The sequence below is a fragment of the Oncorhynchus clarkii genome, chromosome 23 (genome assembly GCF_045791955.1).
Source record: "Oncorhynchus clarkii lewisi isolate Uvic-CL-2024 chromosome 23, UVic_Ocla_1.0, whole genome shotgun sequence".
Taxonomy (NCBI): domain Eukaryota; kingdom Metazoa; phylum Chordata; class Actinopteri; order Salmoniformes; family Salmonidae; genus Oncorhynchus; species Oncorhynchus clarkii.
The window spans coordinates 51,979,836-51,993,830 of NC_092169.1; the positions used below are offsets into that span (position 1 = coordinate 51,979,836).

At 40.4% G+C, this 13,995-nt stretch overlaps 1 protein-coding gene across 1 annotated transcript in view; it reads left to right on the forward strand.

Moving 5' to 3' along the window:
* Nucleotides 1-13,995, forward strand: part of LOC139381311 (eyes shut homolog) — a 254,785-nt gene that overhangs the window by 41,051 nt on the left and 199,739 nt on the right. Inside the window, exons 7-8 of the mRNA XM_071124763.1 lie at nucleotides 2,701-2,815; nucleotides 5,820-5,979. Coding sequence (XP_070980864.1) covers nucleotides 2,701-2,815; nucleotides 5,820-5,979 — 275 coding nt within the window. The remainder of the gene's footprint in view (nucleotides 1-2,700; nucleotides 2,816-5,819; nucleotides 5,980-13,995) is intronic.

Sequence of the window (13,995 nt, forward strand, 5' to 3'; positions counted from 1 at the left end):
CAAGAGAGGGCAGTGCCCAGATAAATGGGTAACGGTCTCACGGGACCCACAGCTCTGTGTGTGTGTGTGTCTCCCCCCCCCCCCAACTGGTAATAACAATGGGAACATGGTGCAGCCTGACCCCATGACATTATTTCAGTCCCATAGCTCAGGATGGAAGATGGGTTCCAAGCAGAGAATGGGACGTGTCTGCCTGTTGAGTAGAGGATAGTGTAGAGAAGGAGATATGTCTGTTTGTTGGGTAGAGGATAGTGTAGAGAAGGAGACATGTCTGTTGGGTAGAGGATAGTGTAGAGAAGGAGACATGTCTGTCTGTTGGGTAGAGGATAGTGTAGAGAAGGAGACATGTCTGTCTGTTGGGTAGATGATAGTGTAGAGAAGGAGACATGTATGTTGGGTAGAGGATAGTGTAGAGAAGGGGACATGTCTGTCTGTTGGTAGAGGATAGTGTAGAGAAGGAGACATGTCTGTCTGTTGGGAAGAGGATAGTGTAGAGAAGGAGACATGTCTGTCTGTTGGTAGAGGATAGTTCAGGCTAGTTGTGTTTTATTGTTAGAGTTTTGGTGAGTTAGATTTTCATTGTGTTCATGACACTTGAAACTTTAATGCAATAGGCCCTGATTTTCACCTTCCTAAAATGTAGATGCTGTAGTCACAATAGCACTTTATTGCAATGTGGTTTATTTATAGTGATTCCAGTCCATTACCAAAATACATTTGTCAATTGTTAAGAATGCCATGGTTATGTAAATGTTTGATGAACCATGATACATGTTTGTCAGACTACAGTGCTTTTCATCGTTGTGTGGATGCTATAGCTAGACATAGTGTCTTCAGAATGTATTCACACCCTTGACATTTTCCACATTTTATTATGTTACAGCCTTAATTTACTATTTATTACATTTAAAAATTGTCACTGGCATACACACAATACCCTCCTAAATGTCACAATACCCTCCTAAATGTCAAAGTGGTATTATGTTTTTAGAAATGTTTACAAATTAATTAAAAATGAAAAGCTGAAATAAGAATCAAACCATTTTGTTAAGGCAAGCCTAACTAAGTTCAGGAGTAAAAATGTGCTTATAAGTCACATAATAAGTTGCATGAACTCACTTTGTTTGCAAAAAAAGCAGACATTGAATTTCCCTTTGAACATGGTGAATTTATTAATAACACTTTGGATGGTGTGTCAATACACCCAGTCAGTACAAAGACACAGGCGTCCTTCCTAACTCAGTTGCCGGAGAGCAAGGAAACAGCCCATGGTGATTTCACCGTGAGGCCAATGGTGATTTTAAAACAGTTACAGAGTTTAATGGTTCTGATATGAGAGAACTGAGGATGGATCAACAGTATTGTAATTACTCCACAATACTAACCTAAATGTCACAATACCCCCCTAAATGTCACAATACCCTCCAAAATGTCACAATACCCTCCTAAATGTCACAATACCCTCCTAAATGTCAAAGTGGTATTATGTTTTTAGAAATGTTTACAAGTTAATTAAAAATAAAAAGCTGAAATAAGAATTTAACCATTTTGTTAAGGCAAGCCTAACTAAGTTCAGGAGTAAAAATGTGCTTATAAGTCACATAATAAGTTGCATGAACTCACTTTGTTTGCAAAAAGAGGAAGAGGAAGGAGAGGAAGGAAACCGCCCATGGTGATTTCACCATGAGGCCAGCGGTGATTTTAAAACAGTTACAGAGTTTAATGGTTGTGATAGGAGGGAACTGAGGATGGATCAACAGTATTGTAATTACTCCACAATACTAACCTAATTGACAGAGTGAAAAGAAGGAAGCCTGTACAAAATACAAATATTAAACATGCATCCTGTTTGCAACAAGGCACCGAAGTAATTCTGCAAAAAATGTGGCAAAGAAATTCACCTTTTGTTCTAAATACAAAGCGTTATGTTTGGGGCAAATCCAACACAAGACCTCCCTGAGTATCACTCTTCATATTTTCAAGAATGGTGGTGGCTGCATCATCTTATGGGTATGCTTACACATGTTACGATATATCCTACCCTGATTGGAATGTTATATCTTACACATGTTACGATATATCCTACCCTGATTGGAATGTTATATCTTACACATGTTACGATATATCCTACCCTGATAAGAATGTTATATCTTACACATGTTACGGTACATCCTACCCTGATAAGAATGTTATATCTTACACATGTTATGCTATATCCTACCCTGATGAAGGATGTTATATCTTACACATGTTATGCTATATCCTACCCTGATGAAGGATGTTATATCTTACACATGTTATGTTATAACATCCTTCATCAGGGTAGGATATATCTTACACATGTTATGTTATATCCTACCCTGATGAAGGATGTTATATCTTACACATGTTATATCCTACCCTGATAAAGGCTCTTTGGCAGAAACGTTGGTCAAATAAATCCACACTGAGGAGAGATGTGTGTGACTTTGTTTTTCAGCTCTAACACACCATGATCGTCTTGTCTGCATCTCCTCCTCTGTCATTATTATTATCAGTGGTCTGGTCTACATATCATGCCAGGTGTTATTGATATGTCTGACAGCCTGTTGCTCTCCTCCTCTTTCCTTTTATTATCAGTGGTCTGGTCTACATATCATGCCAGGTGTTATTGATATTGATACTTCTGACAACCAGTTGCTCTCCTCCTCTCCTCTGCAGGTGCCTGCCAGGGTTTTCCGGGAAGAGCTGTGAAGAGATAATAGACTACTGCAGTCTGCTCAGTGTCAACTGTCTGCACCAGGGACTGTGCCTCAGCGTAATTGGTGGATATAATGTAAGTCAGCCAATAGGTGAGGCCTAATGAAATGTGGGAAAGGCAACAAAAAAAAAGGTTTGATATGATGAGCCATAGTTTATTAGTGGGCTGCTTGGACAGGGTAGTGTTCTACCCTCTACACATCAGAGAAAACACACCCTGGGGCTATTAGGAATGTTTTACAATAGACTACAGTAACCATTAGTGTATAGACCTCACTACATTCCAAATGGCTCCCTAGTACCTATATAGTGCACTGCTTTTGGCCATTTTGCCCTCGTCCTCTCCACTCCATGTTCAAAACAAGTGGCATGTTTTGTGTAATTATTTAGTATGTCTAGTATAGGGGCACCTTGTACCTCGCTTCAGGTTAGTGCACATTCAGGAGTTATTTTGTTTTCATAGCACGAACAACCGAAGAACACCACTATGGTATTCCAATGTCGGGTAATAAAACGACAGGCCACTGGTAGCCGTTAAAGGAATAGTGCGAGATTTTAGCAATGAAGCCTTTTTTACCCAGAGTCAGGTGAACTCGTGGATTCCATTATTTTTGTCCGCGTGCAGTTTAAAGGAAGTTGGAGGTAGTTTTGCGAGCCATTTCCAGTCACTGCGCTAACACTAGTTAGCAATGGCTCGTAAAACAACCTCAAACTTCCTTCATTGCCAAAATCAGGCACTATCCCTTTAACACTCATCTATTTATTTATTTATGACATATTTAGAAGCTATCAGTTTATCACTTTTCATGCCTATATTTTTTTGCTACATGATTTATATACTTTGTTTTCTTGCTACTGTTTCAATAACATTTTGCTGTCACATTCAATATCAGCTGTACACTTTGAATGATGTGCCAAGCAGACCATTCTATCGACTTGTTTAGAAGAATATTTACATTTGAGATAGTAGATAGCTATGTATTGATCATTTTATGTCAATATTTGTTTATTTAATGTATTATAGTGTTCTAAGTTCTAGATATGATGATAAAAGGTAAAACATTCACAAAATATCGTATCTGTTTATATTTTATCATATCGTCCACGCCAACTTGTCAATGTGGGGTTTAACTATTTACTATCAAATGTAAATAATATTCTAAACAAGTCGATAGAATGGTCTGCTTGGCACATTATTCAAAGTGTCCAGCTGATATTAAATGTGACAGCAAAACGTTATTGAAACAACGGCAAGAAAACAAATTAAATAGAATCATGTAGCAAAAAATATAGATATTTAAATCTCCAAACCAAAACTCATAACATGATTACAGGTTTCCTATGGGTGGTGATTAGGGCTTGTCCATGGACATGAACATTGTTGATCATAGGTATTAAAGTATATCTATGCATCACACTTCCTAAATGTTCAGACATCTGTTTTCTGAATCTAGCCAATGGATTACACTCTAGTCTCATTTAAAGTAAAGGACATTCAATAGAATCTGCTTGGTCTAACGCTGTCATGATATAGATGATTGAGCATTTATTCTATCTGACTACTACATTGCTTATACATTTCCATTTGTTTGCAGAAAATGTCAAATTCTAATAAAACATTGTGCAAATGAGAATATGATGCTAATGAGAGAGCCGTCGGTTAAAATTGGATACTATGACGTCTTGTGAAGCCATAAAACCATTTCACAACCATAAAATACCCAAATTGTGCCCACTTCATCATAATCCTGCATCGGAAGGCACCTGAAACCAGGCTGTAATGCCCATGGCCCTTAGCTTCTAATTATCCCCCATCAGTCCTGGTCTGTTGCTTTAGATCATTCAGAAGGCTCTGGGCCTGCATCTGAAATGCCACCCTATTCCCTATTCCCTTTTCCCTATGTAGTGTATGGGCTCTGGTCAAAAATAGTGCACTATGTAGGGAATAGGGTGCCATTTGCTTCTGACTCTGAGCTGCAGGACTGTTTAAAGCTGCCTGTGTTGCTGTGTGTGGATTTATCTTGCTCCAATCAGTGTCAGTCATAATCAAGACATTGACACTAGTCTGGCGTAATGAGCCGTCTCCTTTGCAATTTCTTGATCTGCTACCCCCTGGGGAAAATGACGAGGTCGTTTGTCAGGTCAATTTGGGCTGTTGTCCATTAGATGCGCTGACTGTGTCCTGAAGTTGCCCTCTTTATTCAGTGTAGACTGAAGAGGTACTGGCGTTCACGTCGTAGAACCAAATGAAACCTTCTAATTAGTAAGAACAGAGATACCGTACGCTACCCATCAGCACTTGGATCTGCTGATAAATGAAACTTTAGTTAAATTAGTGTTGAGATGCACAATGTGAACCGGTCAACTCAGTGCCATTGTAGGTTTCCCTGGTATGGATCTCATCAGGAAGTTGCCTTAGTGTAGAGGCATAGAGCTTGCCAGTTAAGTCTTAAAAACGGAAATGAAACCTCAGCCATTCCTATGTGGGAAAGAATGGCGTTTTTGGGGTCAACCCCAAAAATAAGATCTGAGGTTAACACAGGCTTAGGAGATCTTATACGTTTTGTTCTATGAGATAATATCAGTCAGTTAACATGACCTTTATGAGTTATGAAGACTTTATGTGTTTATAAATACTTCAAGTTCCACAAAAAGGTATGTTAGCCGATAAAGATTATTTCATAGAACAAAACGTATAGGATCTCCTAAGCCCGTGTTTAACCTCAGATCTTATTTTCAGAGTTTATCAAAAAACTCTCCAAAACCACATTCATTTCCCCTGAGGCTTTGGCTAACGAACTAGAGCGGAGTTAGCCTCCATTTGTGCCTACAAAAAGACAACATTACTATTGCTGTCTATTGGTAACCTGCATGACAGTATGTTGTGTAGAATGTACATTAGTCCAAGAAACTAATTTAACCCTTATAATTGGCAGTAAAAGATGTGATGCATACCACTGCAGTAGGAGTAAACAGGATGTAGTCCAATAACAACCCTGGTTAGTATGGATTTACAAGACCAGATTGGTGATTGTGTTTGTCTGCAGATCAATGATTACTGGTTCATCTCTTCCTCACAGTGTCTCTGTGCTCCTGGATGGATAGGGGAGTTCTGTCAGTATGGAGGGAACGCCTGCCTGATCTACCCAGACAGCTGTATGAATGGGGCCACCTGCATCACCACAAGTCAACCTACGGCTCCCCCACAGTACAGATGTATCTGCAGCCCTGGTTACACAGGTAAGGGAACGTGAAAGGGGGATACCTAGTCAGTTGTACAAATGAATGCCTTCAACTGAAATGTGTCTTCCGCCTTTAACCCTCTGAATCAGAGAGGAGAGGAGTCATTTAACCCGACCCCTCTGAATCAGAGAGGTGAAGGAGTCATTTAACCCGACCCCTCTGAATCAGAGAGGTGCAGGAGTCATTTAACCCGACCCCTCTAAATCAGAGAGGTGAAGGAGTCATTTAACCCAACCCCTCTGAATCAGAGAGGTGCAGGAGTCATTTAACCCGACCCCTCTGAATCAGAGAGGTGCAGGAGTCATTTAACCCTACCCCTCTGAATCAGAGAGGTGCAGGAGTTATTTAACCCGACCCCTCTGAATCAGAGAGGTGCGGGGGGGCTGCCTTAATCGACATCCAGTGGGTTTAACTGCCTTGCTCAGGGGCAGAACGACAGATTTTTACCTTTTCAGCTCGTGGATTCGATCTAGCAACCTTTCGGTTACTGGCCCAACGCTCTAACTACTAGGCTACCTGCCGCCTACTGCATTAGTATACGTATGTTTGGTTGTTTTCACTGCCACTTCCTTGGTAGGTTGAGAAATACAAATTATACACTTCAGAGTTTTATGTAAAAGTCATTTTACTGTAGTGTTTGTTTTGGAAAATAATTTGGTACTGTATAAGGATGCACTATTTTCAGAGTATTGATCTCTTCATATAACTTTAAATATTAAGCTATTGTGCAGTTTTAAGATAAATGTTTGTACATTGAAGTGCATATTGGATACTACTGGTTTTAGATCTGCAGTATCCTATCACACGTTTAACACAGCGGTTATCCTAATTTATTTATTTATTTATTTCACCTTTATTTGACCAGGTAGGCTAGTTGAGAACAAGTTCTCATTTGCAACTGCGACCTGGCCAGATAAAGCAAAGCAGTGTGACACAGACAACAACACAGAGTGACACATGGAGTAAACAATAAACAAGCCAATAACACAATAAACAAATCAATGACACCGTAGAGAAAAGAAAGTCTATATACAGTGTGTGCAAAAGGCATGAGGAGGTAAGGCAATGAATAGGCCATAGGAGTGAATAATTACAATGTAGCAGATTAACACTGGAGTGATAAATGAGCAGATGATGATGTGCAAGTAGAGATACTGGTGTGCAAAAGAGCAGAAACGTAAATAAAATAAAAACAGTATGGGGATGAGGTAGGTAGATTGGGTGGGCTATTTACAGATGGACTATGTACAGCGGCAGTGATCGGTTAGCTGCTCAGATAGTTGATGTTTAAAATTGGTGAGGGAAATAAAAGTATCCTATCACACATTTAATATAGTGTTTCTCCTCATGTGTTTGGATCTGCAGTATCCTATCACACGTTTAATATAGTGTTTCTCCTCATGTGTTTGGATCTGAGTATCCTATCACACGTTTAATATAGTGTTTCTCCTCATGTGTTTGTCCTATCACACGTTTAATAGTGTTTCTCCTCATGTGTTTGGATCTGAGTATCCTATCACACGTTTAATACAGTGTTTCTCCTCATGTGTTTGGATCTGCAGTATCCTATCACACATTTAATATAGTGTTTCTCCTCATGTGTTTGGATCTGCAGTATCCTATCACACATTTAATATAGTGTTTCTCCTCATGTGTTTGGATCTGCAGTATCCTATCACACATTTAATATAGTGTTTCTCCTCATGTGTTTGGATCTGAGTATCCTATCACACGTTTAATATAGTGTTTCTCCTCATGTGTTTGGATCTGAGTATCCTATCACACGTTTAATATAGTGTTTCTCCTCATGTGTTTGGATCTGCAGTATCCTATCACACATTTAATATAGTGTTTCTCCTCATGTGTTTGGATCTGAGTATCCTATCACACGTTTAATATAGTGTTTCTCCTCATGTGTTTGGATCTGAGTATCCTATCACACATTTAATATAGTGTTTCTCCTCATGTGTTTGGATCTGCAGTATCCTATCACACATTTAATATAGTGTTTCTCCTCATGTGTTTGGATCTGCAGTATCCTATCACACATTTAATATAGTGTTTCTCCTCATGTGTTTGGATCTGCAGTATCCTATCACACGTTTAATATAGTGTTTCTCCTCATGTGTTTGGATCTGAGTATCCTATCACACGTTTAATAGTGTTTCTCCTCATGTGTTTGTCCTATCACACGTTTAATAGTGTTTCTCCTCATGTGTTTGGATCTGAGTATCCTATCACACGTTTAATACAGTGTTTCTCCTCATGTGTTTGGATCTGCAGTATCCTATCACACATTTAATATAGTGTTTCTCCTCATGTGTTTGGATCTGAGTATCCTATCACACGTTTAATACAGTGTTTCTCCTCATGTGTTTGGATCTGCAGTATCCTATCACACATTTAATAGTGTTTCTCCTCATGTGTTTGTCCTATCACACGTTTAATAGTGTTTCTCCTCGTGTGTTTGGATCGGCAGTATCCTATCACACATTTAATATAGTGTTTCTCCTCATGTGTTTGGATCTGCAGTATCCTATCACACATTTAATATAGTGTTTCTCCTCATGTGTTTGGATCTGCAGTATCCTATCACACGTTTAATATAGTGTTTCTCCTCATGTGTTTGGATCGGCAGTATCCTATCACACGTTTAATATAGTGTTTCTCCTCATGTGTTTGTCCTATCACACGTTTAATACAGTGTTTCTTCCTCCTCTCCACATGCCATCTGCTGAATGTGTTGGAGGCCATAGTTCATGTTCTTCCCAAATTAATATTGTTGCCCTAAGGCGTGTCATTCCCGTTATATGGCGTGTCATTCCCGTTATATGGCGTGTCATTCCCGTTATATGGTATGTCATTCCCGTTATATGGCGTGTCATTCCCGTTATATGGCGTGTCATTCCCGTTATATGGCGTGTCATTCCCATTGCTCATCTTTTCACAATGCCTCTCCAAGTGGAATATTCCATAATTTGCGTTATTTTGTCTAAAATATGACAGGCAGAGACGGGGGTTGCAGGACATTTCTTCATTGAACCTGCCTACCAAGGACAGCAACAAGATATTGGCTAATACATGAATACTATAAGCAGCAGCTATTGGAGTAATTTAACCACTTCTATCCATCCTAAAGGAAAAACATTAACCTATATAGGTTATCTTAGATATGATCAAATTGAAACACATACTTTTATTTTTTATTTTTTACAATTAAGTCCAAAAGTGTAATCGTTGGGTTCGACCAAAAAGTACTTTACAGTTTAATTGTTTGGTTCGACCAAATAGAACTTTACAGAAATATTTCAATACAATTTTAGACTCATGTCGTTTGATAGTTAATGATGCTCCTTGTTTATTCTAAACCTGTACAAAAAGCTGGATGCCATGAAAAGTCATTTTTCAATTTGTTTTATACATCGTACACTTCATTTCTGGGTCCATTAACCTAATTCCAAATATTTTAGACTCTGTTGAAAAGAGTTTTCAAGGACCACTAGTAAACAAGTCTTTAGATTCTAACTTTCATGTGTTTTCCTCTGGTGTTAAAAAATGCACATCTTCTCGATATATGTTTAATTTGGAACCCAGAAATAGAATTTTAGTATCTAGTTCTCCATCATACATACAACAGCCTAAACCAAACCACAACCTCTCAGAAGAAACAAGTGGCTCTCTTCATTTCATGTCTTTCATCGTTGGTCCCTCTCAATCCTGTCAGCAGAACCTCAGTCCCCATCTTAGCTGACACACTCACACCTGTCACTCCGATAAGTCCTTACATAGCATTACATGAGCTAGGGCTTTTTTTGTGCTGCGCCAGGCTCAAATATCTGTTGCCACTTCGCTGATGGAAAATTGTCTCTCACAATGTGGCAGCACCTCAGTGACTGATGGAACCCTTCACTCCGAGGCGTCCATGCCAAGTGGAACCCTATTCCCTTTGTAGGGGACTACTTTTGACCAGGGCCAATAGGGCTCCTCCTGGTCATAAGTAATGCACTATGCAGGGAAAAGGCTGTAATTTGGGACACAGCCCTAGGCATCCAGGGACCCCTTTTTCGATGTGGAATTACGAAGCGTTGAAGAGGGCGGGCTTTCAGAAGGCCCCCCGTTTAATTTCAGAACCCGTCTCGAAGCCCCTCAGGACCAGTCTGTCTGGAGTAGATCAAACATTTCTGAGTGCATTGCTCAAGCCCCTGATATTTACGTTTTTATTCAGACTAGAAAAACATGAACTTGCGGAACGATGGTATAAGCGTTTATGAAATGCTCATGTACTGCAGATATCCGGGGTTTGAATGGGTTATGAATGTGTCATGAAGTCCCTATGTAGGTACCCTTCGTATAAAGTGTTACCCTTTATTCTTAGGGAAACTGTACAGACATTGGAGGCATTTTTCACCTTGCATGGCTTTATAGTTTTTTTTCCCCCCAGACGCATATCAAGGGGTTATTTTCTTTTTCCAGGCAGGCAGACAAGGTGCTGTCCAAAAGGCCATCACAAAATGCCAAGCACCTGATTGTAATCTGCCAAAAAATGTCCGGTGACATGCTGAAGAGACACTATGAAACTTTAGAAGGGCAGATTCTTCCGAGATAGGGCATGTGTCTGAAATGGCACTCTATTCCCTATATAGTGCACTACTTTTGATCAGAGCCCTATGTGTCCTGGTAGAAAGTAGTACACTATAAAGGGAATGTAGTGCCTTTTGTTGTCCGTATCTTTCCCCTGCCTTGTTATATTTCCAATCAGAGTCTCCTAATTGAAATCACACAGCTATTGAAAAGCCAAGGAGTCCCAGAACACCAGTAATTCGGTCTTGTGGATTTAAAGAAGCTAATCTCCGCTCCATATCCTGTCTCTTTTTATATGGCCCTTGAAACAACAGACTGTCTGACCAACTGCTACGTTCTTCTCCAAGTGGAAGCAATCATAATGTAAAATCAAGGAGCAGGAGAATATTAGGGTTAATTTCTTTAAAACATCTAATATGAATTCCAAAGAGGATTTAAGATACTTCCATTTTTGGTTAGCTAAAGGAGGTTTTACAAGATATACATTTTAGTGTTACTAAAGGATTGAATATCATGTTTCTCTCCCTCTCTCTCTCTCTCTGCCCACAATATACAGTAGATGGTTGTACCACTGCTTCAATCACCGAACCAAAGTGGTTGTGGTTGTCAGTGTTCATATATCATCAATGTTAGAGCTTAGATTTTATTAGAAAACTTCACATGCTTGCCACCAACCCTTTTTTTATTTACTTACTCTGAATGTTTATATTCTGCCCGCTTCCTGTTTCCTCATAAAAGGTAGATTTAGTGGCTTGTGATGTCTCCGGTAGTGCTGCACTATTATCTTGAATAAAACACATCTCTACCGATGCATAGCGTACCTCTAAGCAAAGAAAGCAGACAATAAATGTAAAATGGCCGTAGTAAAATGCCCGCTTTCGTTGTTCCAGTGCTCACATTTTAGTACATCACAGGCCAGTGCTCTACTGCAGACCGGCAGACCGGCAGACAGACCGGCAGACAGACCGGCAGACAGACCGGCAGACAGACCGGCAGACAGACAGACCGGCAGACAGACCGGCAGACAGGCAGACAGACAGGCAGACAGACAGGCAGACAGACCGGCAGACAGACAGGCAGGCAGACAGACAGGCAGACAGACAGACAGGCAGACAGACAGACATACAGGCAGGCAGACAGACAGGCAGACAGACAGGCAGACAGGCAGACAGACAGGCAGACAAGCAGACAGACAGGCAGACAGACAGACAGGCAGACAGACAGGCAGACGGACCAGCAGACAGACCGGCCGACAGACAGACAGACAGACAGGCAGACAGACAGACAGGCAGACAGACAGACAGGCAGACAGACAGACACGTGCCTGTTGTAGTAAACCTGTGTGTCTCTCCAATGGTATACAGGAAGGAAAACTGGAGCTATGGTAGAATCTCCAAAAACAAACCGAAAAGGCATCAAATTAACGATTTTTGTTGGAGCAAATGGTTCTGGGGCCGACAAAATTATTATAACTAGAAAAGTACATTTCCTGAAGAAAATGTGGTGTGCTTTTTAGCTTGTGAATGATGATTTAATGTATAGGATAGCCTGAACATGTGAAGTTGGTTTGGCATCTCTAGCTTGTGAATGATGATTTAATGTAAAGGATAGCCTGAACATGTGAAGTTGGTTTGGCATCTCTAGCTTGTGAATGATGATTTAATGTATAGGATAGCCTGAACATGTGAAGTTGGTTTGGCATCTCTAGCTTGAACGGTTCAAAAGGTACTGTTGTTGAGTTATTTCATGCAAATGTAGTTTATGCAAATACAGTTGATAAAAGTTTTTATGAATTGGAATTTTATGCACATTTATGCAAATGTGTACATACAATGAACACAAATATAAACGCAACATGTAAAGTGTAGGTCACACGTTCCATGAGTCCGTCCCCCCCATGGCGCCAGGCTGCCCTGCACCCCCCCCCCCCCCCCATGGCGCCAAGCTGCCCTGCATCACGCACTCCTGCCATCTATTACACACACCTGTCTTCCCTCGGCACGCGCATCAGCGATATTGGACTCACCTGGACTCATTCATCACCTGTTTATTTCCTCCCCTATACGTGTCAGTTCCCTTGCTCTGGTCCCTGCTGCTGCATTAATAGTTTTTTTGTCTGTATTACTCGTTTGCTGACGCTGTTCCATGTCTGTTCTATATTAGATGTTTGACTCCCCGTACTTGCTTCGTCTCTCCAGCGTCATGCTTGTGACAATGAACTGAAATAAAAGATCCCAGAAATGTTCCATACTCACAAAAAGCTTATTTCTCTAAAATGTTGTACACAAATGTGTTTACATCCCTGTTAGTGAGCATTTCTCCTTTGCCAGGATGATCCATCCACCTGACAGTTGTGGCATATCAAGAAGCTGATTAAATAGCATGATCATTGCACAGGTGCACGTTGTTCTGGGGACAATGAAAGGCCACTCTAAACTGCAGTTTTTAGGGAGCGTGCAATTGGCATGCTGACTGCAGCAATGTCCACCAGAGCTGTTGCCAGAGAATTTAATGTTGATTTCTCTACCATAATCTTCGTTGTTTTAGAGAATTTGGGAGTACGCCCAACCGGCCTCACAACCACAGACCTCGTGTAACCACTCCAGCTCAGGACCTCCACATCCGTCTTCTTCACCTGCGGGATCGATCGTCTTGAGACCAGCCACCTGGACAGCTGATGAAACTGTGCGTTTGCACAACTGAAGAATTTCTGCACAAACTGTCAGAAACCGTCTCAGGGAAGCTCATCTGCATGCTCATCGAACTACAGTTCGGCGAAGTAACCAACTTCAGTGGGCAAATGCTCACCTTCTGTGGCCACTGGCACGCTGGAGAAATGTGCTCTTCGCGGATGAATCCTGGCTTCATCTGTACCGGGCAGATGGCAGACAGCGTGTATGGCGCTGTGTGGGCGAGCGGTTTTCTGATGTGAACATTATATGAACTGTAACTCAGTAAAATCTTTGAAATTGTTGCATGTTGTGTTTATATTTTTGTTCCGTGTAGTTATAGTTGATAAAGATTTTAAAGAGTTTGAAGATGAATGTTTTGAAGTTGATCATGAAGCGTAACTGGCCAAGGAGCAGGACCATTTTAAAAAGCTACTTCTGTATACCTATGGTTCTCATTCATGTTATTTTACGCACAATTAAAATCTATTATAGTTCAGAAAGTATACTGTACATAGTATAAAAAATCGCTAGACAGGCAATCTAAGTAGGGGCAGTCTAACATCTCAACGTTGGTTTGGGGTTGATTGCTTAAAATGTGAAAGAGGAGATGGGTCTAGATTCTAGAATCTTTAAAAGTCTATGGACCCTTTGTTTGCCATTGAAATGCATTGGGAACTCATTAATATATTGTTGTAGTACAAAAAATATAAATGCTATCACAAATATTTTTTTCAATCAATCAGTGTTTTAAAGTTGGTTT